We start from the raw sequence: 27731 nt of genomic DNA on the forward strand, positions 1-27731 counted from the left end.
ATGCTGGAAGAAGCGGAACTGAGGACGGGAAAGATGCTGTGCCGAACGAGTAGCCCTCCGCCGCCCAGTGCGAGTCCGGCTGGTTCCGAGATCTCCGTGGGTTCCCCGAGCCCTCCGCCCATCGGCAGCGATGGCTCTCATCCGGCGCACCACCTGGTCCACCCGCACCCCCTGGCCGTGACACATCTGGTGCATGCTGCAGCCGCCGCCCACCACCATCACCACAACCATCACCATCATCACCATCCGCTCGTTCATCCGCATCATCCGCACCACCCGGCGCTGCAGGCACATGCCGCCGTCGCCGGTGCGCTGCAGGCGCGGGCCGAGGACTACTTCACACCTCTCAAGCGTCTCCGGATGTCGGAGGGAGGCAGCGGGCCGGAACCAGCGAGTCCACCGAGCGGAAGTCCTAAGGAGCTGTCGACGAGCCGGGGCTCGAGTCCTACCACGCCGATTACCTGCCACTCCGGTAGCACCAACACCTCCACCCATAGCAGTACTACGCCGCACACTACCGGTTCCACCAATACCACCACCACCACCACTACCAACAGCACTACCAAATCGTCCGCCGGCTCGACGGCGGCCGAAGGAGTCAAGTCCTTCTCGATCGCCGACATTCTGGGCAGGGATGCTGAGGCGAACAGTGGGCGGGAGCCGAGTCCTCCACCGGCCGCCGCTAGTCTGCACCATCCGCACCACCTGCATCACCTGTCGGCGCACCATCCCGCGGCTCACCTCGCGGTCCATCATCCCCACCACCCGCATCATCCGCACAGTGGAAGTACGCTCCAGCAGGCTGCCAGCAAGATCGTGCGACCCTGGGACCATCTCCGCGGGCCGATTCCCGTGCGACCGTTCCTGCCACCCGCCCTGCTGCACTACGAGCATCGGTTAGCGCTGGACTACCACCAGCAGCTGCAGGAACACTTCCGGGCGCAGGCTCAGCTGCTGCGGCACATGAGCATGGACATTATCCCGTCGGAGAGCGGATCGGAGCGGTCCAGCTCGGCCGCCAGTGATTGCTGTTCGCCGGAAATCGGACGCGGCTCGGACCACCAGAGCCACCAGTCGTCGCAGTCGTCCTCGTCGGGCGTGGGCGGTGGAAGTGGGACGGGTGCGGGTTCCGGCGATGGGCGAGGTGGAGCGAACGGTGAGCGGGGTTCGGGCGGTGGCAAGGGAGGTGGTGGGAAGACGGCACCGAACGGGACGCCCCTCGATGCCCTCTTTCAGATGACCAACAAGAACTTCGACGAAGCCAATGATGATGGTGGTAAGTTTCCCAACTCTTGGAAAATATTATGATTTCCCAGTGTGGATATTTTGAGGGACAAAATCTTAGTTTTTCTCGCTACTCTTACGCCTCACTGATTCAAAAGTTTTAACGTACGTTCCGTTGGAACTAAACATTCTTTTAATTCAAGAAACTGGTCGTCTTATGAACTCCCAATTATGGTCTTATGACGTGGTTTGTCATCTCAAGACATCAGTAGCAAACGTCAAGCAGAAAGACAGAGACGATCTTTCAACTCAAACCGCCAATTGTGCTCACCAATAACTTCTATTTAAAATTCAGGATGGTTCATCAAATGGATGGGCTCATAAATTAATAAATTGAATGCTCTTGGAACTCACGGCTGTTCAACCCGCTCGATTTGGCAAAACCAGTCTTGCCGTTTTCTGTGGTGGACCTTAAATGACGACCTTCACCTGAGTGCGTACCGAGTGCAAAGAGCGGCAATTTTCACACTTCCTTTTCAAGCCGGCTCGGTGTTTGCTTTCGGATGTTTGTCGATAGTCCATGTTTGACCATCGCCGGTCGTGAGGGAATTTCCCGCAGCGCCCGAGGACATGAGCCGAAGAACAATGCCAACAAGACCGGTTAGTAATGGCTCCCGGTGGTGTGCAGAAAAACCATCGGCTGGGAGTGTGTTTGCTCTTGAAAGGACAGCTGCGTCTTGGGGTAACTTTTCGCTTGTAATTGGTTTCCCAATGGATTGACACTAGGAGGAGCCAATTGGTGTGGTTTTAACATTCCAAAAAAGTTGCCGCGTTGTTTAAACTTTGTACATGAAATAAAATAATTTGTTTCATTTGATGATTTGATTTGAAATTTAAAATAAAATTTATATTTGAAGGAAAATATTCACAAACCAATTTTAAAAAGAAATTCGAAAAGTAGAAAGTTCTCTAGTATTTTTACCTATCTTCTTCTATTGAATATTCTCGGTAAATAATGAAGAATACTTTACATAGACAAGAAATATATTTTAACTTATTTTCTCAAGGCACTGCACTCTGGAACAATATGAAGATTGGCTAGATCCCAGTATTCAGCACCCATTTTTTTATGTTTCCACTGGGCCCCTGTTTCAAATGGTTGTTTTCCTCAACCGAGCCAACTTGGAAAGCCACGCTGGAAAGTGTCGGAAAATTTATTAAATCTGCTCATGCAACTTTCATGATAACCACTCCGGGCTTGGAAACCAACGAACCGGTGCGCGCCCGTAACGTTAGTCGCTCACCTTACCCACCTGCACCAACACTTTCCTCTTCCCCCCACCAATCGGTTGGAATTAAAATTAGATTAGCAAGACTTACAAATGAGATCCGATTATCATTTTCTTCCAGCCCCCGACCATCCCTTGGCCCGCCCGCGTGAACCGGTGTTCGTGTTCGCGTTGTTTTAGACTTTGTTGTTTTTGCCGCTCGCGTTTGTACCATCGTGCCCAGCTCCTCGGGGGCCGCCATTATGCGACTTTTGGTTCGTTGGTTTGCGGGCGCGATTGTAACGCGATTAAACGCAATAGACAACGCATGTCGTGTTTTGTCGGCGGAAAACGGGTTAAACAAGGGTCTAAGGATGGAGTGGTGTGGGGCAGGAGGTAGGATTGTCCATTGTTTTGCTCCGTTTTCCGCTGACGGTGCAGTGTGCGCGCGCATTAATGCATGGTAACGCGGGGAGTAGTTCCGCCGAGCTTCCCAGTGAGGTGTTTCCTTTTTTTTCACTTGTACAGCAAACTCTCGGACTCGTTTGTTAAGCTAACGAGCAATTTTCATCGACGGTTGACCCACCGAGGAGGCCCACGGGGTGGCTCCCCCCACTCCCGCCGCACTTGGAAGCCTATCGTGAAGATCGCCATTTTCGAGGAGCTGCAGACTGATTAACTAACGAGATGCTGCTTAATCGAGGCACGATCGTCCGTCTCGACACGTCGCTCACTCGGGGTTAATTACGCTCGTACGCCTGGATTGCGCTGGTATTTGCATTTTTGCTGCTCGTCGCTCGATAATTTGCAGTTGCTCTTCTCACTTCAGCTGGTCCGGGCTGAATTTCACGCCGATAAAGCGGGCCTAGAATGTCTTTTGGAGCTGAGTAGTTGCGCTTTGAACGTCCGCTAATAAACACCGGCGAAGTGGAACCGTGTTTTTTCGGTGTCGGTAGAGCTGTTACCGTCTCGCAACGACCCGGTCCAGCCTAATCGTTTAGGCAGCGGCCATAAATCATCATAATTTCCGCGAATTATTATCCGGCTCCGTTTCGCTATGGAATTACAAAAAGGAAACTGTAAAACCCCCCCCGAAGAGTGCTCCGAGTTGTGATTCATCCAGCGGATTGTTTTTGCCTCAAGCTACAGGTTACTTTACCTCATGGATGATGATCGTACCGGACCGGTGGTGGTTTACCAATTCGACCTTTAAGCAACTAGCTACTCGATTCTGGTTACCTTGTTGCCAGCCGACTTCTGTTCGGGTCGTCGTTGAGACGTGTCTGGATGAGAATGATTTACCTTCGTTCAATCATCTCCCAGTTTGCCGCTGTTCTCATGCATCGAACCACAAGAACCAACTGGACACCCCCGAAAATAAATGGAAAAATAAACCTGACCCGATCGTGATTTAATCGAGTTTATGGTTTCACCAGGAGGTTTACTTGAGACGTGGGAAGCCGATCGTAAATTGCCAAAATTGCCACCAGTAGTAGCCGCCCTGGCGCGGCTCGGTGTGTACGAGGGTGCGAGCAATAAATCAATATCCAATTACCGAAACTCCTTCCTCGACCCGGTGGCAGGTAGAATGGAACCGGGTACGGCCTCCGGTTTCGCCCCGAAAGGATTCGCCGCAAGATCAAATCGATCGCTACCGCAACCGAGATGGCGCAAGTGATTATGCGTAATGGTTGGCCGGTCGGCCAAAGTGATCCTGGGGAAAAATTGCATCCAGATGAGCTATCGACGTGTTGTGCGGTTTCGCGATGGACAACGCCGTGCGAACTTGGGTGCGTGGGAATGGTGAACATTTTTTGATAGGTTGGGTTCTCTCGCGACCTTCCAGAATAAAAGAGGAACCTTGTATATTTTTTATAGGGAGCACAACAAAAGGATAACGCTATCGGGCACCAAAAGGACGGTGCAGAAGATCTAAGAATTCCATTAGACATTTCTTGTGCCTTTTTATTTTCGTCGGTCGGCTTCCCGACGACTTCTAACCGAGAACCAAAGGTCCGTAAAGGGAAGAAAAAAACCAAGTGTTACTGGAAGTGAGAGAAAATAACACGTTACATCCAATTGGATACACCCGATTTAGATTGATCCAACAATTATGTTATTGTCGGGTTGGAAGCGTTGTGTTTTTTTCTTGTTTGGTATGGGTTTCATTCCTTCCTTTTCGGGTCACTCTTTTCGGGATTCCTTCGTCGTTGTCGGCGGAGGTTCGTTCGACTTTATCCATTCCATCTCTTGGTCTTGGGTCGCCGTGCCGAAAACACTAATCAGGTGCATCCTGTCCCGCGTCTCGGGCGAAGCTTGCGTCCAGGTGAGCCCGGTTCCGGCCCCGGGGGCAGGTTGGCGATCGCCGAAAATCGTCCGCGGCGCGAGTGCGTGATGAATCGATCGAATTCGTCATGGCGCAGCCAACCTGCCGCAACGGGTTCGACTTTTTCGCCGTCGGAACGAATCGAAGGTTACCTCTGCGCGCACACAGGTCCTGACGGATCGCTAACGCATAGTCACACATACACATTCAGTGTCACCAGGAAAGACCCGTGCACACGGGCTGGCAGCTGACAGCCATCAGCGCGGCTCGACTAAACGGCCCGAACTCGAGAAAAAGGCTCTCTTGCCAAAGTGCCACTTTAAATTATCACGTTCCGGATGTCAAGATGCGAGCTCCCCTATTGCAGCGGGCTCTTCCAAACTCCAGCCAAACTGCAGCCCGAAACCGGCTTCGGTCGGCCCTTAAATTTCGCTTTCCAGCACTGACACTAATAGCGTCCAGCATACACACACACAAACACCCATTCGAAGCCAAGCCGCTGTCGCTTTAATTGTTTTCCCCGTCGGCAACCGTTTCCCTCAACGGCGGCCAAATCAACGCGCATCCTTTTAATTTCGGCTACACTTCTTTTAAGCTTTTTATTTATATGCGTCGCTCGGGATGCAAATTTGGCGTTTCGCTGACGAGCGTCCGTTCGGACGGTTAGGTGCTCTTTGATCTTCGCTGGGCCGAAGAGTTCCGAGTGGGTAAATATTGGAAAAGCTGGAATATCAATTTCACTATCGCCCGTTGTGAGTTTCCACGTTTTTCTGGCCTTCGGTACGGGAGATAACGGGAGGTAATTTGTTCCCAATACAATTTATTGGTTTGCAGTTTCAAAGCCAATCCATTGTAAATTAAACCAAACTAGTTTCAAATCCATCATCGTTGAGAAACCTTCTAGTTCAGATCATGCTCTCTACTTATAAAAATTAATCGAAAAGGAAGCACCGTTTGTGAAAGGAAATACCCCGGACAGGTACTGTTATCGCAAAGGCAAGTAAAATCAATTCGCCCCATTCAACTTTTATCTTCCATAATTTTCTCGCCATCAACCATAAAACCGATCAGAACATGGCGGAGCTGGCTGGAAAACTTACTCCGATAATGTATCGCTTTCACTCCGGCGCTCATTCGCGGGGCCCCGTAGAAAATCAATACATCCGCACTGAAATGGATCCATTTCATAATTGATCGTAGCACCGAAGGAGCAAATTTTCCTACGAACCGTTCGACCTCCGCTCGACATCGACACTTCGACCCTCCCCACACCCGTCCGTCCATCCGTCCGTCCGTTCGGTTCTTCCAACGCCGGACATAAGCGTGGAGGCTTTTCAGTCGACGCGAGAGGAAACCCGCCGGTCCGTGGAGAAGCTTATTAGCGCTTGTTCTTCTACTTAGCCCCTCCGCGGCCCTCTTCGCTGTCCCCCCGCTCCCCTCGCGATACACGGAAGGGAGGCGGTTTGGCGTGCGCGACGGCCAAGCCATCGAAGGAGCTCGAGCTCGAGCTCAATCGATCCGGTTCACAATCGATTCGGTATAAGACTCCTCAACCGATGGCGCACGGAGGACTTGCCGGCTGCGGCTTCTGCTGTTGCCGCCGCCGGTTTGGGGATGGTTTGGAATACAAAATGTTCGTTCGACATCAAAGGCCGCGCGCCGACAGATCATCAATTTTTCATTGATTGACTTAATCACTTTAGTACCGGTTGATTACAGTTTTCGGCTCTCGATCTCCTTGTTATTCGTTGTATACTCACACACACACACACATGCTGCATTGTACGCGTGTGCGTGTGTATGCAGGTACCAACACAAGCACCACATCGGACAAGGAAGGCAAATGCACTTGTGTTTACCGATGTGCAAAGTCTGCGGTTCGAAACGGTCAGGCCCGACACAGGGAGGGTGGTGTTGTTTTTTTTTTCTTTCTTGCCAAATCGCAGATAAAAACATGTGAAATGCTGTCAAAATTGGCAGTAATTTTAACACGCGCGAAAGATTTGCAGAAACCTCTCATTAAAAACGAACCATTCGCTCGCGCCCGTCTTCCAGTCGGCACCGTCTTAGGTGGAATTATGCACGCAATCGGCACCATATGCCGTGCACTGGACGAATGTGTGTTTAGCTGGTCTACCTTTGTGGTTCTATTTTCTTTCGCGATTGCGTTTGATCTCGATCTCGAAAGGGAAGATTGTTTTTTCACCATTTTTTTGCGTATTGTTTTATTTACCTTACTTTTCATTTTGCGTTTGCACCGTTTTATGTTTTGCAAACGTTTCATGCATTTCATATAGCTCGGCCATTTGATCTCTCTGCATTGCGGTGAAAAGAACGAACGGCTCTTGAAACCTGTTCCCGTCCCCGAGGTTTGCTCCAATTAGCGCCGCTTAGTCTCAATTCCATTCCGATTTGACATCCGACGACCACATCCGATCGCGCGGGATTACGGTGGACAAGGCAAGAACAACCGAAAGCTGTTAATAGCTATTAGCCATTGATAATTCCGCGCTCAAGATCTAAATCATCGCCTTAATGGCCACTGGATGCTGAATCGGGGTCGGAGAGGAGCTCCGTACCGCCCAGCGCTCAGTGTGAGATCCACGGATCGAACAGGTTTTCCATCCATACCGTGTCGTTTGACACATTCACCTTGTTTCGAGGGTTTCGGGTGAACAAAAAGTCGGTAAAGGATGAAGAGAAAAAAAAACGCACCAGCCACAGCATCAAACAATGCCGCCTCAGCTGAATTGGGTGGACAGTGGGAAGGACATTGGAAGGGGAGGGCATGACGAAGGAACCCGATGAACAGCATAACTCATTCAACTATTAGAAACAACAATAAAAGTCATAATAAGCCAACAACGGGGCGACCGATCGAAGCACGCACATAAACACACACACTCACACACAAACACACATGTGATGAGGTTGATCGAGACGCGAAGAAGCGAAGATCGGGAAGGATTAGCAGACACTGGGAGGGGAAATCAAGCGAATCAAACGAGATTTGAATGTATGCCAGCGGAAACGATCGGATTGGAGGTATGAGTATAGGCTGGGGAGGGGATCGGGGGCTGGGAATGATGATTCGGTGGGGAAGCCTTTAAGGGGTTATGAGCTCAAAAACGCTAGAAACACACGATTCATGCCAGCATGCGCCACATTTGCAAGTGTACTTAGGGGAAAGTGTTCTAAGATGTACTGTTGACTATTCTACATATGTTTTGCTTAAACAGATAAACATCAATTTTGCAGATTTTATGAACAACTATAGAAGTAACAATTGATACTGAATCAAATAGCGTATTTACTATTTTAATTGTCTAGGTTTAGATTATTTTTTGCGTTATGTCTTGGGTTGGTTACTAGTATATCATGAGGATAGTTTCTTGTTTTACTTTTTGATATATTTTCGGGAAGAAATTTTGCTGGATCTCAACAGTTTCCATTGCATTATTAAAAAAGTTTGATGTGGTTTGCTATAGAAATATTTGTATAGTTTGTAACTAACAAAATATCCTTCAGCAATTGGTTTCCCCAATCAATTGACCCTCATAAATAGATTCCATGGTACATATAAGAACGCTTTCCCCTACATCCACATCACTCCGAAGCGCGCTTTTGTGTAGGAAGCCTTCACTATGAATTCTCCCTCCTTCTCTTTATTTCTATCCCGCTGGCTTTCGATGTAAGTGCTAACTAATATCCTCTTAAGACGGATTGTCTGCAGCAAGTGTGCGCCGGCAAGATTGCTCACCTTTTCGGGCTCCTTCTTTACAACCCTCCGCTACCTTTTCCAAGACCACCTTCCTGTCCAGATTCGTTCGAATCGCGCGATCCGCCTCGCGGGAGTAATTCTGCTCTCGATCACACTCGATCCCCACCCTCCCCCTGCCTTCGCACCCAGGTCTTCCATTAACCCTTTGAGCCTGGTGTTGATGAGCGAACAACGGCCAGGTTAGGTCGGTTGCCCGTAAGGGAACCTCGTGCCATCTCGCTCGGAACGCTCGCTGCGGAGGCTGTCAATGACGATGACGCCGAGGAGGAGGATGATGTTGATGATGATGATGATGATGCTTGCCTGTGTGTGGCAAGGGGCCTCCAGGGATAAATGGTGGAAGCAGCAACAAGGTGATCAAAGGCCGATGCCGACCGAGCCCAAAGGTGTCGGCTGGGCTAATTGGAAGAAGATCAAAGGAGGCCGCCGCACAATGAGCCACACGGAGCTTTTTCATTCGCTCTTTTGCTCACCCTCTATCTCTCTCTCTCTCTCTCACTCTCTCTTCTTTGGTGGTGTCTTCGTGGGCTTCGAAAGGTGAGAAAGGAAAGATGACAGCATCACAACAGGAGGGCTGGGAGCGGGGATACTTTGGTGGCTACTCGATCTGCCCAGATTCGTTGCCATCTTCGCCGAGCATACTCAGTTTTTGCTTTGTCTTTCACACTCTTTCTCTCGCTCTCTTCCTTTCTGGTAAACCGGATCAGCATTTCCTTCGGTGCGCAGTGTTTTACCACTTGCGAGTGTGTGTCCGTTTTGATTTTTCTTCATCCCCGCCGAAGACCGGGGTTGAGCTTTAGGTGTTTTGATGCTTTTTCCGTCCACAATTTGTGCGGGAGATCGATGCCGGTAATAACTCTATCTCGTGCGCCCCGGACCTCTGCCTGGGAGGCCCGAATGAGCTTTCCACCGTGTCTGTGTGTATCTTGTTTAGCTATGCGTTGCTTTGTTGGTGCTATTGTGCGCACTCGCACATACCGGGCCGGTCGATTACAGCGTTATGCACGGAGTGTTTGGGTAGAAGCTTTCCATCCAGAGGCACAAGCCTCGGAAAAACACCCCTGAAGGATGGGAGACGAGTGCCCAATCAAATAAAGGAAAAGAAACATTACACACATACACACACACATGTGAGCAGAAATGTTATGCCCAGCGAACGCAACTGTGTTTCAATTAATTTTAGATTTTCGCTAAACGATCCAAACCATGGTAACGATCATGGAGGTCTTTGTTGTGTGGCGGGCTGGTTGTTTTCATGTCTCGTTCGGGTTTGATCCGTTTTTGTTTTTGGCCTTTGAATGAGCGACCCATATCAAGGAAAGGCTGGCATATTCGGTGTGAACCTGTAGGAGGAAGGAAAACGAATGGACCATAATGACTAATTTATGCCCGGCGCTGGTATTAATTAGCATCTGATGAGAAAGATTTTCCGCCTCAGTTGTAGGCTGAATATGGTTTTTTTACCTTCAGTCCATTCAGATTTCTTAATGATGCGATGTAATGTTTTTATTTGAAAGTTAAATCGAGTGGATAAAAAAAACGAGATACTATTAATGGCCGTTCAATGTGGTACGGATATGGCAGATATTAAGGAAGTACTCTCGTCAACGAGGGAATGTTTAAGACATTATTAATCCATCGGTTTACTTTTAGCACCGGCTGGCAGTTGCCAACGCCAACCGACGTCAACTGGTTTCACAACATCGCACTTTACGCCATCTTGCGTGTCAGTAAGAGGATTCGCATCCAATTAAGTCTTCAACTGGTTTGACCTGAAATCGAGCCTTCCTACTTGCTCTCCCAACTCCTACCGACTCTCCTGGTCAGGCATCAGATTACCTTTTCATTTAATCTTGTTTGGTACTGTTTTGGTTATGTTTGATTCACCTTTCCTACCGAAAGGAAAGGCCGTTTCTTTTTTTTTGTGTGTTGCGTTGTCACTGCCTGACAACCGACAATCACAACAAAGACGGATCGCCGAAGCACTTGTGATCGTCGGTTCCGCTGCACGGTGGGGTGCGGGAAGGGAAAGCGCCCAAGTGCGAACATGCCTCCCTCAGCACCGGACATTCGGATCGGATTGGATCGGATCGGCTTTGCATCCTCCCGGGCCGCTAATCCCCGACGCTCCGTAACGAGCCCGGCACTCACTCAGCTGTCAAATTAAATCACCTTCCTTCGCCTTGCTGTTCGCGATCGTGTTCCATTCAGCGGCTCGCCGGGAGAAGCGTCAGGTGTGAAAGAGTCGGCCAGCGACAGGTTACACGGTTTCGTCGTGGGATCTACCACATCTTTGACGCATCAAAGTGGATTTCATATCGTGTGTCCGGCGTGAGTGTATCCCTTTTATCACGCCCTTTATCTCCCAGGCCGCTTTTTCCGAAATCAATTTTCACACACGAGACGCAAAGGAGAGAAGGAGAGAAAGAACGAATGTGGTTTCGAATGTCCCAGTGGCGCGTAACGTCCAAGCGGTCATGAATGGGCAGCAATTATTGATTTGTTAATTGATTTCCGCCAACCGGGTGGGGTGGGGAGTGTGGGCGGTGGTCATCTCCTTAAAAGCGTCTACAGTGATTGACCGCAAGTATCATCATTACCGTGGCGGCCCGTTTGTCTTTGATCTTCGGGTGCTTCCTCCCGCGGAAAACAAAAAAGGTACCGCCTCGTTCTGATACTTCCAACGGCCTCCCCATTCGATCTATTCCGCCCGTTTTAGTGGGCGACGGAGGGGGAGAAAAGAGAGAGAGAGGAAGTATGAAAACAGTGAGAGAGCAAGTGAGAGAACAAAGTCCGGAGCGCCCTTAATTCGATAGTGGCGGCAAATGCGTGCCCTGTAATTATCGAACCCGGCCCGAAGGAAGCTGTGGGATTTTCTGGCCATCCTCCGGCCACCGCGCCCCGTTCAGCCCGTTTCTTCGACACCCTTGTTCTAAAATATTAGCCTCAGCAGCCCGCGCCCGCGAGTTAGTGCTGATCAATTCTAACACCTTCCATCCGGCCACCGAAAACAACAAAGGCCCGAACCCAGAGATAACTCTAAAGTGAGATTCGTGATGATGCCCCCAAACACATGTTTGCTGGGACGTCCGAACCACACGCGAATTGAAACGTCAAGTCGGCGAATCTCACAGGACTTGTACTTCATCGATCGATTGTATCAATTTTTCTTTTTCGCGAACCCTCCGAACCGCTGGAGGTGTTCAAACGAAACACGCAAGAATGCAGAAAATGCAATCAAATCAAGGAACAATAACATACAAGCTCAAAAAAGAAGCGTGAAAAATGATCTGGAATGCGTCACGAAGGTGAATCTCTTACAGAACTAAGCAAAAGGAGAGGATAAAAGTGTAACAACAGTCAAAAAACAAATGAAACAACAAAGGAAAATTTGTATTTTTCTCAAAGGAGAGAGAAAAAAGGTGAAACCGTAATTATGTTTATTTATGATCACTTACCATTGAACATTGTTATGCAAATAAGAGCACTGCTTGTGCCGTCGGAGCGGCATAAAGGAACTGTAAAAAGCAGGCAGCAAAATCGGGCAAACGGAAGAACACGAGGAAAAGCGTTAGAAACGGAGAAACAAAGCGAAGTGAAAACCACATGTGGCCATCGTCGAGCCGGCCTTTCGGGGGCCGTTTTGACTACGGAAGCAGCTACGAAAAGGTCGACGGCGGCTAAAGTCGGCCGAAGCTGCACCGAGCTGGCCAACTGTTGAGAGCCTGTTGCGTTCGGATGCTTCATTAAACTATTACCACTTGCCCGGCCCAGGGTGGGAAGGTGGGAAAAGCCGTCGGCGTGGTTCCCCGGTTCCGGTCGGCACTGCCGATGACAAATTGAGCACGGTGTGTGAAGTGATGATTTTTAGTGTAAACACACGAAACGAAATAACAGGGAAAACTGCGTGAAAGTGAGTGAGCGAACCTGTTTTCCCTGGCTACAGGGAATTCTGTAGGCCGCTGGCGGACAGAAGAAACGGAAAAGCAAACAAGTCTCCCAGATCGGTCGATTATTGGCTAATTAATCAAACAATCTGGCCAGGAACGGTGACTTCTCCCGACGGTGGAAAGCGTCACCAACCAGGAGCGACCGATTGGTAATCGATCCTTCGGGCGTATCGAAGCCCCATAAATCAAGCCCTGGCGGACATGAAGCTGGATCTTTTTTCACTTGCTGCTTTCTCACTTCTTTCCCGTTTGCTGCCATCCCCAGGATGTAATCGAAATCGGTGCTTTGTTCCTTCCCGCGGGCGAAGTGATAGCGATTGTTTCGATTAATCCCCAATGTAAACAACACTTGACACTCGGCAAACCGTCATACGGAAGCCCAAAAGGCAACGTTCCCGTTCCGTTCCGACTTCCCGTGTTGCTGGCGTGTTGCGAGGCAATAAATGCCGCTTGCTTTACGACCGTGCCGCTCCCCTTCACCTTCCTCCCGGAAAGTCATTGAACGGCCTCCGAGAGGGTCCACCTTCGTGATCAGCACCGGAGTTGGCGCAAAAGATGCCGGGCGACACGAACACAACACCCTGAAGCGATGTGATTTATGGTCGGGTGATTATTCTTCATTCCACCGGCGAGCATGTGTGTGTGTTTGTGTATGTGCGACGTGGAAAGGGATGCCTCATCCTTCCACAAGTTCCCGCTCAGCGCCCCGCGCTTGTTTGGGGACGATTGTTTGGCGACGGGGACTTGGCCGGCGCTTGTTGACATGTTTTAGTAGCATCACCATCCCACGTCCTCCGAATGTCGAATCGACGGCGGCACACACTGTGGTGAATTTAATTTGACAGATGATAGAGTGATGGCCGTTTTATAGCTACCTCCATTACTTGGACGATGACTACCAGATTGCTTTACAGGTTAAGTTTCCATCAAAATTTATCTGTTTAGGTTGATCGTTTGATAATCGTCTTTAAAAGTCAAACTATTTTGAACGATTTTCTATACATTCGTCTAGTTTGATTTCTATTTTCTTTTCTCTCCCCCTTTTTCGACGAAATTTCTGTTTGACTGCTTCTGGAATGCTTCAAGCGTGAGCTTGTCAAAATATGAGTGCTTCCAAACAGATGCAATCCACGAACACGGGCCACCCAGACGTTCCGTCTCGCCAACCCAATGCGGGTCGGTTTTCCAATCAATTTCCCCTCCCCCGGCGGCTGCACGCTTTCAGTGGGGCGAAAAGCGAAAACTGGAGCATAAGTCATCGCACAGCCTCCACGACCGAACCTGACTACCGAGCGTGGAGCGGCTTGAGGAGGAGAAATGAAGAAGCATATTTGGCAAAAAGCGCAAACTACCGCCGGCAACGTCGGAGGTCCGGAGATCAGGCCAAAACCGAGTCTCGAGTGTTAGAGGCAAAGGCCCACCTCCGGGCGAGACCATCTGCTTAATTTTCTCAGACGTTTATTTCCTCCTTTTCCAACCGACATCCCGAGAAGATCTGCTAGTCTCTTGGGCAGCACTTTTCAATTGGGTATGGTTTGATGCTTCGATGGGTAGAAATCTTTGCCCACCAACTTGCTTTTCCGCCGTTTCGAAGCCGACCAACCCAGCCGTGTCGCAGGGGGATGTCTGGACATGTTTAGCGTGCGTGAAACTGGCTACCATTTTCCGTTCGATTGGCGACCCAGTGGATTGAGCGGTCGGTGGTTCGTTTTCGTCGCCCGTCATTCGGTGGAGGGGTTTTCCCATACACACCAACCCACACCTGACGCCAACCGAAGCGTGGAAATGCTGGTTGGTGGCTCCCGAACGCCAACACAAAGGCCAAAGCAAACTCCGGTGCAATTGGTCGCATTAGTGAAATCTACGTGACGAAAGGGAGAGAAAGGTCCGACTAATGCGCGCGGCAAAAGGGGAGAAGGGGGGAGGAAAAAGAAAAACACCCAGCACCCTGGACAGATGCCGCCGACGGTGGACACCTTCGGCTGGGGTCGCGGTTCCATTGGACATGCTCCAGTGGTTGACAAAAAAGACGCACCCCGAAAAACCCACCGCACGCTCGTCGAATGGGACGCGGAGAGAATGAAAGAAAACCAACGACAATCCCTCCTTCCGCGCGGGATCGCCTCGTTGTCCGTAAAACGATCGCCATCTTACGATCGCGACAATCCTATTAAGAAACGACGGAACGCGCGCGATAGGACGAATGAGAGCATTGCGTTTGCCGCGTCCATCGTCCGTTTTTCGATTAATTTTATAAATGGCTTTTAGTTTGTTTTTCCCCGTCGTCCGCCTCGCGCGCCTCGATGGTGGTTCCGCGCGGTTTGGACATTTTGGACCCGCGTCCCTTTTTACACGCTTGGCGTCATTTCAATTTCCTGTGCGCCTCCGAGACCATAAACGCTTTTCGACGGCGACAAAACGCATACAGCTAGCGCTGCTTCTAATCGCTCCGTTCAGCAACGACACGAGTTCGTTTAATCAATCTTGCCTTCCCTTGTTTTTCGCCTCCTCTTTCCTGCTCCAATGACTTGGGGTTTTTCGTTTTTTGGTTTTTATCAACGCGTCGTTACGAACTGTCGAGTGGTAGAAATTGACTAATTTGAGATTAGGGGCGAGAAAACCATTTTGTGCTGGTTGCTGCTGCAAACAAAACTATAAACTCGGTTTCGCTACATTTGCGGTTGGATTTGTTGTGTGCTGTGCGTTTAGCTTGTTAGACTTAATCTGGTAGACAAACGGGCGTCATGAAGGGAAGATTGATTTAAAATAATTAATGCCTTTGATAACATTGAATAACAAATCATTGGTTTACCACGAATCTGTATCAGTTCCTGCTCGTATCATAAAATAAAACATCATCTCGTGGCGTGGTAGGTTTAAGATCGGCATTAATTCCTGCGCTATTTCTTACGAAAACAGTTAACCAAAACTAAACCAACAACAGAAGATCAATCGTTTTGCTCGAAACATTTCCTGTCGAGCGAAACAAAAAATCGAGGTCATTCAGTCTTCGGTTTTGCGAAACCATTTGTTTTGACTGCCAAGCGTTCCATTTTATTCGTTCGAACCACACGCTGGTAGACTCGAAACATATGCCTTGAGGACGGATGTTGCTAAACGGAACAAAAAAAAATGAACTATTTTCCTAACACCGGCAGATTTCGTCTGCTTGCGAGAAGATGTGAAACCGATCTTTAGTGTTCCGCAAAACAAACACGACGTCTAGCCGGCAGACGTTGCGCTTCACCGGGTTTTCGCGTTGCATTTCCCGAGCAACCTGAACAAACAATTGAATGGACCTGCAGTGGGATCAAAGCATTCTTACCAATGCCAATTGCCTTTGATTTTGGAGGAAAATTTTGCTGAAAGATTTTTCATACCAGTCAAAGGATTGGTACGTAGCGAGTGACACCTTCTTACACCAAATGGCTGAAAATACACCAGGAACTATGAAAGAAAGACAAAGCTTAACAAAACAACATCTTTACGTTCTTTGACTCTGGTTTCTTCCGGCGTGTTTCGATGTCGTCGTCGTCGTCGTCGGGCGGTTTCTTTCTTCATATCGCCCGCCCGCTTCGGAGGAGAATTCGTCGGCGAAAGATCAAAGGCAAGATGGAGAAAAAGTGAGCAGCGCTTTGGGGCAAATTTTCCTGTTTTCTTCCAGGGCCCCGGCCTCGAGAACCTTGGCCAACGACCACCACCAAAGGGTGCCCCGCAAACGAATCACAATATCGGAGAGCAGCTCCCCCTCCGTAAGCCGAGGGTCTGGCTTGGGCTGCACAGTTCCGTCGGGAGTGATGGCTTACGTGTGCGTACGTCACCGAAACGCCGTGTGCATTCGGTGGCCGGTGCATTCTCTCAACATTATCATCATCATACAATCACCATAATGGCAATAATGAACGAGCATCTGATCTGTAAACTGCTCGCCCGTTTTTGTGCCGCCTTCCGTCCCTTTTCTGCTCCCGATAGTCCTTTCGGGAACGATCCGTCGATCATCAATCCTTCCGAGGAGAGCTCCCCGTTCACCGCCCGGCCCGTTACGATTCGTTCGCTCTCGCTCTCACACTCGCGGGGAGTTTTATCTTCGCTTCGAGCCCTCAACCACTTGAAGCGAAACGAACACCGAAGCGTTCCCTCGGGGCTCGGAACGGAACTGAACGATGACGACGTTGAACGGTAACACTTTTACGAAGAATAAATGATTTTTTAAATTAATAAACCTCAAAGCCAAGCTGCTGCGGCTTTGCGAGGGTTTTTCTTCACTTGCCTCCTGCATTGCTCTGCCCCTTGCTTGCCCCCTCCCCTGCTCGATAATGACCGACAAAAATTACCCTCATCACGTCCCGACGGTTGCGCTGGCCAAGGGTTGCGCCAAGGCACGACGGTTGAAGAAAGTGAATTAATCATTTCTCGTCATACTATCCGATGCGCGTGTGCAATCGGGTGAGCGATGGATGCACCCTGCACCGGGGATGATCTAGCCGCTGCCGCCCGCTGCACCTGGAAGATTTCAAATCTTTCTGCCCCACCCCGTCGTCCCTCTGGGATGGAAACCGCCCGAGGGAAACTCTTACCCTCACGCGAACCCCGGCTCGAGTGGTTCAAGAGAGTGAGTCAAATGTTTATGTTTCTGCTCAAACAATCATAATTACCGTCTACTTATCGGCGAAACGCAGCCGGAGCCCATTTGCGAAGAGGCTTTCTTCTTTCAGCGCTATCTTAAGTAGCAGTGCGTCGCTTAAGAGTCTCTGGTTGGGGGTTTTCCAGTGCTATTATTTCAGTTTCGGCTCAGTTTTTCCCCGATACCCGTTCCAGAACTGACACAAACGTACACAAAACTTTCCACCGCAGAGTGTCTCCTCGTCGGCGTGGCACTTCAACTCGGGCTCGGAATTCTTTCTATCGAAATGATGCCCGAGCTGTCCGGGTTCCGCAGCCGCCGTCGGTGAAATGATTTTTTTTATTAATTTTATGGCTTTTAAACGATAGTAAATTGATGCTTAATATTAGCATTTATGACTGCCGCTGTCGGCTTCGCTTTATGTTGTGAGCCCCGCTTTCCATCCGTTCGCAATCATATTCACTCCACGAAGCGAAAACCGAAGCGGTGTTGGCGCTGGAACGGATTCTTCAAGCCTCCGCTTCAAGCCTTCTTTGAAAGCCCGGTTAACTCGGCGAGGCAGGGATTTTCCCTTTGTTTTCCTTCCCGAGCCAGCACACATTTAGACATTTTCGATGCGTTAGCGAGTCAAATGTGAAGCGATCGTGGTAAATCTTTATGCGGCCCGCGTCCAACTGACGAGCGGATGACGCGAATTCACGAGATCTTGCGTCCAGCGAAGGACCAACATGGTGCAGAACGTAACGTTCCGACTCCCGCCCGAGCCACGGTGCCACGAGCTGGAGGGTCTTAAGCGCATCACTTCGTTACGGTTCCGTTCTATCAACGCCACAGTTTCTGCGGATCGGAGTCATCGGAGGGAAGCCGCGGAGAGGCTTCGAGGGCATTGATTTGCATGCACAACGAGAAGCTCGAACCGGCGAAGGATTTATGACACCAGCGGAGGAGCAAGCTTGGGCGCTTCGGAGCGAAAACAAAGATTCTTCTTCCCGGTGCCGTTTGGTGCCACGGGCGGCCCGAAGATGATTCATTGCGGCGGTGTTAATGCTTTCGAATTCGACTGCATTGGAGCACATTTGGCTTGACTTTTATGAGCCTCCGCGAGGCCGCGAAGTGGGAACGCTGGGTGCGGCAACTGCAGAACGGGATTCCTTCAGCTCCAACCCGGTGGAAAAGGGGAGTCTGATAATGGGTTTCCCTTGATTTTACTGCTCAACGGATGTTTTGCTTTTTCTTGTAAAGCTCCCGGATTGCCGATACGCTTGGCGAATAAATCGTTCAATCAATTTCTGCAAAATTTTACGCCTCACGTCGATGGTCTGTTTGGGTGGAAATCGTTTCTGGAACGACACACACACACACACCCGAATTTCGTTCGTCTGCGTTCGAATTATGACGATTTTAACGATGGCTAGAATGGGCAAAGGTTTTAAAGTTAAATGCAGCTCCGTTGTTTTGCCAAAAACCGGCCACCCAGAAAATGCGAAAAAATAAAACGAGGGAAAATAATACCAATTTAGTTACGTTCCCAGGGAACGGAATTCGTTGGTAGGATTATTAATTTGTTTGCAAATATTTACGGGTGATTTTAATTACACAATTAAGCTTAACAGATTTTACGACTCGTCTGATTTTGTGTGTATTGAACATTTCAAATATTCGGAGACCATTTCAAGGATCGAATAAACTTAAAATCCAATATACCTCGCTTCACTGTTTAGCAATCTTTGTTGGCTCAACTCAGAAACATGACAAATTAATCACCACCGAACGCTGGCGAGATGATCCCGTTTTCCCAGGAGGAATAAATCATGCTAGCTAACCTTCGACGCTGGGATTCAAAGTGGCCGAACTCGCGAGGGAAACCTTCTCCCACGCCAAACGAGCACGATGATAACCGCATGCCCATTAGGAAAGCAATTCCTCACACGGTGTTTTGTGGCGTAGCAAAGGCCGAGCTGGTCGTTTTGGCAGGACCCGTAACCCATGGTCGATTAGATAGCGGCCCATGCACACACACACACACACACACACATACACACACGCTTGTACACATTTCCCAGTTGAAACTCGGTTTGCGCTGAGTGATTCCACTTGAGAGAGGAATATAAAACGCTCCGCTCGCCTCGGAAAATGTTCGATGCCCCGCCGCGTGCTTCCGGCGATGTTGCGTCCGAAGCCATTTCCATTTGCATACGCGTTTCCGAAGGGCTTGGGAGAAAGATTTCGGTTTTTTTCCGCCTTCGAGCAGAAATCCGCGCGCCATCAGAACCGAGGGAAAGAACCCCGGAAGAGTGTGGGGAAGAAGGGCGTGGAAGAAAATTTATGACCCTTGCACTCACCCCTAATTTATTGCTCTCCCAAAGGACCGACCTTTTCTTTCCTCGACATCGGTTTTCCTTTTTTTTCTCTCTCTCGTAACTTTCACCCAACGAAAAACACCGAGGAAGAAGGGCAGTGGAGTTGAAAGTGAAGCGAGCGCGAAGAAAAAGTGAGGAAACATTGCGGGCAAACCATTAAACCTGCAGCATCCTGCAAAGTGTCCTGTTTTGACAGCGAGCGGTTGTTCTAGCGGAGCAATATTTTGTCAGCGTTCGACACGACAACGCAACGTTGATATTCGATCCTCTCCTCGGTTCGATCGCCGGAGGTGATTTTTTCGTCGCTTTCGTTCACTTTCTTTGGAGGAATTTTTCTCCCCCCGGGGGTTTGGCTTGTTTCTCTTAATAGCGGTACGTTGGATCGAATTGCACCGACATGGGATGGTACATGCGAAACAACTGTTTCCTGATCCGGACCCATCATCGGTGGTGGTCAAGCGGACCGCCGGCGGAGCAGACCGCCCAGAAGTCGGTGCTCTCGCGGCGTTCTCGATCGATCGAGCATATTTCCCAAGCTTCTAAGATGCTCCTCTACGCCCAGTTTTTCCCCCGTTCTCCAAATGGGGTTTCAAGAGTTTACCTTCCATTGTTTTTCCCTCCTCAATTTCCTCGATTAATTCTAAACCCGACCCGGAGCTCCGCTGTGAGGCGTCAGTTTTAAGGTCTTGTTGTTCTTTGGTGTTCGCTGCCTGGGGTATTTATTGAAAATTAGCGCCCAATCGAGCCAACCACGTACTTTGTGTAGGTTCCGTGTCACGAGCGGAAGTAGCGGCCCGTCGCTGCGAGACGTGGAGGCTCGTTAAAAGTGCCAGTCACGATCTGATTTGAAAAACGTTCCCCCGTTCGTGCCTTCGGGAAGACGAGCGAGGTGGGATCGCAAGAAGGAAAAATCGATTCAATCCTTTCGGGGGTCGGTAGGAAAAATCGACGGCAGGCAATCCCGGCTTGTTTGGCCAGAAGGGGGGAGGTCCGCGAACGCGAGCTCGAAAACGTCACTTCGAAAACGAGCGACATTCACGCAAGGGTCGTGGCCGTGTTTGCGTCGTTCGGGGCGCATTTCGGCGTGTCATAAAAATAATTACCCTTCACAGTCCCCCTTGCAACCCGCTGCACCGCGCCCGGCTGAGGGACCAGTTTTCTTTGCACCTTTTCCACCTTTGTCGGAAAAATGCCCAATCACCCCCAGCGGCGAGGAACTTCGCTCGGCGGGAAAAGCACCCGCGGGACAAGACGGTCGCGGGTGTTTTCGCCGACGGAAAAATTAAACAAGTCTCGATCCGTGGAAAGTCCGGTTTAATTGCAGCGTTAATTGATCATTGTTTGAGGTGTGCGCGTTTGTGTGCCATGCTTAGTCATTGTCTGCGCCGCATCGTGGCGAAGGTGTTTCGCCGCTTTTGTGACGGTAATTGATTAGCTACCGATTCCGTGTGAGTAGCGGCGAGTGATAAAAAAACAGGGAAAATCGAGACGGTGGAAAAACTTTTTCGTGTTGAAAATTTCCCTCAACCTAACTCGTGGGTTGTTAAATATGTGTTTGTGTCTTTCCTTCACAGCGTAATTAAATATATTCAAATGGATTATTTTCCGATTCATCTAATTTTCCAAAGATTAGCTCATGGAAAGCGGCTTGTTAGCTAACAAATTAACCAACGGTTTGCAATCGTTTTCCTTTGCACAAATAACAAACACAGTAGGGCCAATTACTTCACCAAGTCACGAACGCAGAAATAATCGATAATTCTCCTTAAACCGTAATTGGACTGTTGGCCTGGTTTGTTTTTCCTTCCATCATTCCCGGAGTTGGTTTGATTAAAGCTGCGTATCAGCACTAATTAAATTGCTCCCATTGCTAATAGGTCAACCTAGTTTCGGTGGGCGAACGTGCTCATAAGTGGACCGCACGTGCGTGTCACTAACTAAGGATTCTCACCGTACGGGCAAACTTATTATCCTAATGGGTAGTCTTTGTCTCCGATTGAGTTCAGTTTTTTTTTCCTCCTTTAGAGCCGGTCTCCCGGAGGTCCGTCATTTGTTTCTAGTTATGGAGAAACCTACACTCCCGGGACGGGGCGGATGGAAAACGCTATCATTATAGTTAGAACCCGAAGCTCCACCCGGGTCGGTGGGGTACCGTTTTGCTTTGACGAGCACCAATTTACCAGTGGATGTGACATGAACGGGGTGTGCCGTACGATCGAGAACTCCCGGCGTCCGGCTAGACAACCCCTTCGTTCAGTCCTCCCGGTTGCCACGATGGAGTTCATCGTTAGCGTATGGGGCGTTTGATAGAAAAATAATGGACACCCGGGCACACCCTGCTAGTTGGGGGCGGGTGCGGGGAGAGGTAAGGGGAGACTACTTGGCGTATGTCATTCATCATTTGTATGCACGATAACAGCTGAACAGCAGGCCTTTGAAGGACGGCACAAAGGGTGTGTGTGTGGGTCTACGCGTGTGTGAGTGTAAAAATAAAAAAAACGAGATAAAGTTGAGCTGAAGAAAGACAGGGAGCGAAATAGCAAACAATACAGAGCCGATCCTGGCCAACCAATATACTGTCCATAATTAATTGATTAATTAGATGCACAATCGTTAGCAAAACATGAGTGGAGGCCGAGTGATGGTAGGAGGGGAGGGGGGCAAAAATTGCGTCATCCAAAGATCGAATGCCAAGCTTCGTAATTGCCTTCTACCTACCAGAACACCAGCAACCTCACCCCGCGCGAAACCCTTCCCACCTCCCTTCACACGATCACTTCGTTCAAATTTTTCGAACAGAAATCAAATTCACGCTCAAAATTGGTTTCGCTGGTGTTTTTCTTTTCCACTCAACGAGTCAAAGACAACAGATAAAAAAAGATACGTAACGTGGTTCGAAAAATATTGCAAATTGCCAGAGTCAAGCTGGTTCCAATTATGGTTTTATTGGGGCCAGTCAAACGGCCAATCGAGCCGGTTAATGGTGTGTGTAGTAAAGTTAACCCCCCCCGGGAGGAGGGCTTTGCTCGTATAGCAGCGTATGGTTTTTGTTGTCTGACTTGGCTGTTAACCTTGCAGGCTATTTTGAAGCCAATTTTGAGGCAAAAAAGTGACGGTAACTATCCGCGGCAAAAACAATACTGGCTTATTTATAGACATCGCTTTTTTTTACCACTTTGTCTCCAGCGGCGGGAACTTTTCAATCAACCATCGCGAATACTTTATAGCAAGCGGTTGCTGTGGTGTGAAAAATACTGCCATCCTCACGAGTAAACACCGACCGAAGGCAAAGTGTAAGTGCGTACGGCACTTGCCCCGGAGCCGAAGCCAAACAAAGGTTCGCTGGAAGGATGAAAAACACACACACCAGCAAAAGGGAAACACCACCAAACAACAAACAGCACAATACAAACAGCTACGGGCGCCATCTCCACCATGCTGGGGCGTGGTTTTTCCAATGGTCCGAATGTTTCCAAACATCAAAGTCGGCATCGGTATTTCTCTTTCCGGCGCTCGAATTCGTTCGCTTCCTTTTCCGACCACGCTTCGACTGGTTCGCCTTGGCTGCTTTCTCTGTCGTTTTTCGGGCCCCGCGAGCCTTCGCACTCGATCAATTTATCAACTTCATCCCCTTTGGTCGTTGGGAAAGCGGGCGGGGGAGCAACGGGAAGGGGTGCGCATTGGAAGCGCAGGCGCGTCGCGTAAATGCGAGCACTTTTTTCGGTGTGTTGTTTTGAATGCTTTCTGCTTCGACTGTCTCTCTTTCCCTCTTATTTGGACGGTGACTACACAAATACAAACAGCAAGCCGCAAGTCGACCAGTTTCCCGAGCAGCTTTTGCCTTCCTACGCACCTCCGGAGGGGGTGGTGGACCCTCGCCCACCCCGTTTGGGGGTGGTTGAGTTGTTTGTTTTACGCTCTTCGAGCCAATGTCCGCTCCGTGACGTGCTTGGTGGATGTGTGGTAGTGCCGGAGACGTCGGGAAAACTTGCGACCCCACGGTGTTCGGTGACGCGTAACGCCATCGATCCGCGGTCGACGCCATTACTCGGTGCCTGGGTTTTCAGGTTTACTTTACCTCTCGCTCCCGTGTTTGTCTAGCATTTTCCATAAAGAGCCACCTTGGTCTCAAAATCCTTACATCAAAATAAATGTGTGCTGTTTGTTTTTTTTGTCTAAATTCACCTTCCAACCGTCGATAGCTCGCGGAAAGAAACGCCAAAATTAGGACTCCTTCCAATCGAAAAACATCGTCCGCCGGCTTCCGGACACCGCTTTTATGACCTCTCGATGACGCTGGTCAGCTTCAGAATGGTGTTTTCTACCCACCCCCTTTTTGCTTGCTACCCTCTACATCGTTTTGCAACTCTGAGTCATCCAAGGAGTCCGCGTTTCGGTGAAGGGTTTCGGATGAACTAACACCGACGCTAATTATTGAAGCTCATAAGTTATGGTCGATTTTATGCCCCGTTCCCGGGAATATCGCTGGTGGACCGCCTCGACGGACAAAGCGTTCGGGTCGCTACCGAAGAACTCGACGCCCCGTTGGAGATGATGTTGCTAACAATCGGACCGATTCTAATCTAACGTGCCAACGTCTTCAGCTAATTCGGCATGCGGTCCGAGAAAGGGAAGGGATCCTCCACAGTATCCGAAAAGTGTGTCTAAATGTGTAAGAATGTGTTTGCGTGTGTGAGAGTGTGTGTTCCTGGTTGTGTGGGGGGCCTCTTGACAAGTTTATTGACAAAAAAGCCGGGAGGGCTTAAGCCGGGTGTCGCTGCTCGCTTTCCTTCGATGGTTGCGGTCCGGATCAAAGGCTTGCTTAGGGTGCTCCACCATGCCCCCCCCCCCCCTCCTCTGGTTGGGGGTTTTGCTCTCCCGTCGTGCTCGTCTCGCAGTTAATCGGTTCATTTAACGGGAACAGAATGCCGCATCCAGCATGAAGGCAATTAACCGCCCTTCGCCCCGTTCGCCGATTCCAGCAAATCGGGCGGCGAGTTCTTGTGGGGCGCGAGGAAAAGCGAGAAAAAATAAATCGGCACCGTGTGCGCACACACACACACACGCTTTCCGAGAAGTGACGAAGTTCGAACCCCCCGGACCCTTGGGTGCGAGTCTAATTAGCCTCGGACTCGCGCGTCGCTGCGCGGTCAATTTGCGACGGAATCGATTTGGGAATGACTTCGTGCGATTGCATCCATCCATTCCCACCGCAAAATGCATTCTTTCCACGTCGTTTGCATTTTGTCGCTCGCAATTATGCTCGAATGTTGCAAGTGTCCGAAACGGGTCCCCCCTTTTTGCCGAAGCCGCCTTTTTACGATGCGGCGGCGCGCGCACATTCATCAAAGTGTTTTAGTTGGCCGCTAAATCATAATGATGTTTCTTAATTAATTTTAGGATCCGTTGCGAGCGATAATTTTCCTTTTATTTCTGCGAGTGTAGGAGGATGAAAATGAAAGTCCTGCATCGCAAACGCGCCGAAAACAGCGTTACCACCGTATGCGAACGTAACGGCGCAACCGACGTGACAATCGACGGGCATCAACAACTGGCCTGATTTCCCAATCAAAACGCAACGACACCCTCCGAGGGTGCCAATTATCGTGCACGCCTGCAGCCCCTGGCTCCATTGCCTCCCCTTCGGCTTGCAATGCCTGCTAATTATCTGTCAAAATAATGCGCCTCGTCTCGGTGCACGCGGTGGGAGACGAATGACGAACGCCTTGAAGGAATTCTCTCATCTTTTGACAACTTTATTGCCCTCCCAGGTTTTGTGCCTTCTTTCGATCATCGGAAAGGGAAAGGAGGTAGGGTTGGGAGCTATAAACACGCACCAGCTTTCGAAGAAGCAGGCATGTATTGAAATATCTCAGCTGAACATGCAAAAGAATTGCACAACACCGGTGCTGTCCCTTTTCGCCGACCCGGGGGACACATCCCCGACGGTGGATAAATTTTGCCGAAAAGAAGTGAAAGACTCCCTTTCTGGAACCGTCTTTTCTTTCTCCCCATTCCGCTCCGCGGCTTGGAGGCCGCGGTACCTTTTTCTCTTTCTCGTCCGAAAAATCATTCTCTTCATTTTAATTTTAATAATTTTATTGCCTCGCGAACGAGCACCGAACCGACACCGGGGAGGGGGGGGTAAGCGGAGAGGATGCACGGCTTGGGCGAAATAAAACATAACCAACGAAGAAATAAAAAAGACACACCGGGGAAAAAAAGAGGGGCAAGCAATAATAAGCCCGGGTCCCGGGCTCGAGGAGCATCCGACCGTTAATGGAAAACGGGGCACTTCGCGGTGCGCGGTTTTGGCGCTCCTCTCCACCCTCGTTCGCTCCCCCCCTCACCATGCGGCGTTGGCCTTTCATATCCGCCGCACGGATGTGGCTGGCGGCTTGTTGCGGCTAACTAAAAGAGCGCCTCTAAGCCTCCGGAGATCCGAATCCGCCCGAAATGTGGTCGAAAACGGGTGGAGGAAACAACCAAAAAAAGTAACGCCGTGCCGTAATATGTTATCATTTAATTTAATATTTCTTCCCGGGCTCTGCGCCGGGTGACGTTACGTGGCGGGTGAGACGCCAGGACGCAACCGTTACGCTGCGAGCCTTTTGGGCCCCGTTGGCATCGATTCGTTTCGCACTCGGATGTTAATTAGTGTCGTTGTCGTTTTTCGGCCGGGAGTTTTACGTGTCAATATGTCTTTCTAGCTTTTTCATTTTTTTTTCTTCTTCTTTTTCGACCATGTACCCCTTCTAAACTATGCTGGCCGTTGTCACGATGTATATCATTATTTCATCAATCCTCCGATGCGGGCTGCTGGGAAAATGCTACCGCATTAGACATATTCCATCGGTCGTTGTTTCCCCGAAGTCAATGTAGTTTTTGTTTCCTTCTGAGGCAACTTTCTTGCATTTCTTAATGCCTGGTTATTTGTCCTCGGCGCCTTCAAACACTTCGGTACAAGCGGCAAGATTGATTGTTAATTGGAGATTAATATTTGCTGCCTCGGAAAAGGCAACACACAAAGGGCCGGTTCGAAGAAAGTGAGCCCAGGCGTTTGTTGTTCAATCACACGCACACACTCACAAACATTTCAAGCCACGCTAGGGTGTCCGCATGCGGATGAAATTAAATCTCAATAAAACTTTATCGATTTATTGCACCGCGTTAAACAGGAGCGAAAGCAAAAATAACATTAAACCGCCAACCGCCCGAGGGGTCGGGGCTAGGGAAGGGGTAACGAACGTCGGAGGATCAATCTTCGATCGGACCATAATCGGCGGCGCAGGGCCTTTGATTGGGAGCCGTTTTTTCCTGCAGAAGCCATCGCCACCGCGATGGATATCCGTCCGGGGGCCTCTGTCGGTTACTGTTTGCCTTCGGGTTTTTAGCGTTGCAATTAACGAACCGTACTAATGTGCTGACCTTTTGCCTCTTACCGCTTCGTTTACTTATTCGTTTCCTCCCCCTCCCTTTTTCGCACGCATTTTGCAGAGCAATCGCATTTAAACCTGTTCGCCAACCGACCGCAGCCAAAGAAGAAGAGGAAATCCCGCACGGCGTTCACCAACCATCAGATCTTCGAGCTGGAAAAGCGGTTCCTCTACCAGAAGTACCTGTCGCCGTCGGATCGGGACGAGATTGCGGCCGCCCTGGGACTTTCCAACGCGCAGGTAAGGATCAGCAATTTAATTCGAAGGGATTGTTTGTCGAAAAAGGGGTTTCAAATAGGACAATCACTAATAAACATCCTTTCGCGGCTTTTCCGAACAGGTCATCACGTGGTTCCAGAACCGACGGGCCAAGCTGAAGCGCGACATGGAGGAGCTGAAGAAGGACGTCGAGACTGTTAAGGTACTGTCGGCACACAAAACGTTCCTGGAGAATGTCAACGATATGAACATTCTCAAGAAAAAGATCATGCACGACGATGGCGGCAGTCCGCAGAAGTAGAAGTAGGCAGGGAGGCGACCGGAAGCAATACGGGACGGGTGTAGAGTTTTTCCTCGCAAAACATAAAGCCGAAAATCAAACGCATCTTCACGTTTTCCCGCTTCGAGCACCCTTCGAGTCGTGGTCCTTTCTTTTTCACACCGTGGAAAAGAAGATGCTTGTAGTGGTACAGGTTCGGGCCGCAAAGGTGTTGCTTGAGGAGAGCGAGAAAACGACGGTAGTAGCCTCAAGCGTGGCTAATG

General features: G+C 49.7%; 1 protein-coding gene across 1 annotated transcript; it reads left to right on the plus strand.

Moving 5' to 3' along the window:
- LOC131260501 (homeobox protein B-H1-like) lies at nt 1–27489 on the plus strand. The gene is made up of 3 exons (XM_058262243.1): nt 1–1276; nt 27031–27209; nt 27310–27489. The coding sequence occupies exons 1-3, from the start codon at nt 1–3 to the stop codon at nt 27487–27489; spliced, it is 1635 nt and encodes a 544-aa protein (XP_058118226.1).
- Nucleotides 27490–27731: the final 242 nt, after the last annotated feature.

This window comes from Anopheles coustani, chromosome 3, assembly GCF_943734705.1.
Source record: "Anopheles coustani chromosome 3, idAnoCousDA_361_x.2, whole genome shotgun sequence".
In the NCBI taxonomy this organism is placed as follows: Eukaryota; Metazoa; Arthropoda; class Insecta; order Diptera; family Culicidae; genus Anopheles; species Anopheles coustani.

Excerpts from the sequence above, each read along its gene's own strand:
- LOC131260501 (XM_058262243.1), top strand. The coding sequence starts at position 1 with ATGCTGGAAGAAGCGGAACTGAGGACGGGAAAGATGCTGTGCCGAACG. Across the intron at positions 1,277-27,030 it reads CGAAGCCAATGATGATGGTG|AGCAATCGCATTTAAACCTG; the intron begins GTAAGTTTCCCA and ends CGCATTTTGCAG. Across the intron at positions 27,210-27,309 it reads TGGGACTTTCCAACGCGCAG|GTCATCACGTGGTTCCAGAA; the intron begins GTAAGGATCAGC and ends TTTTCCGAACAG.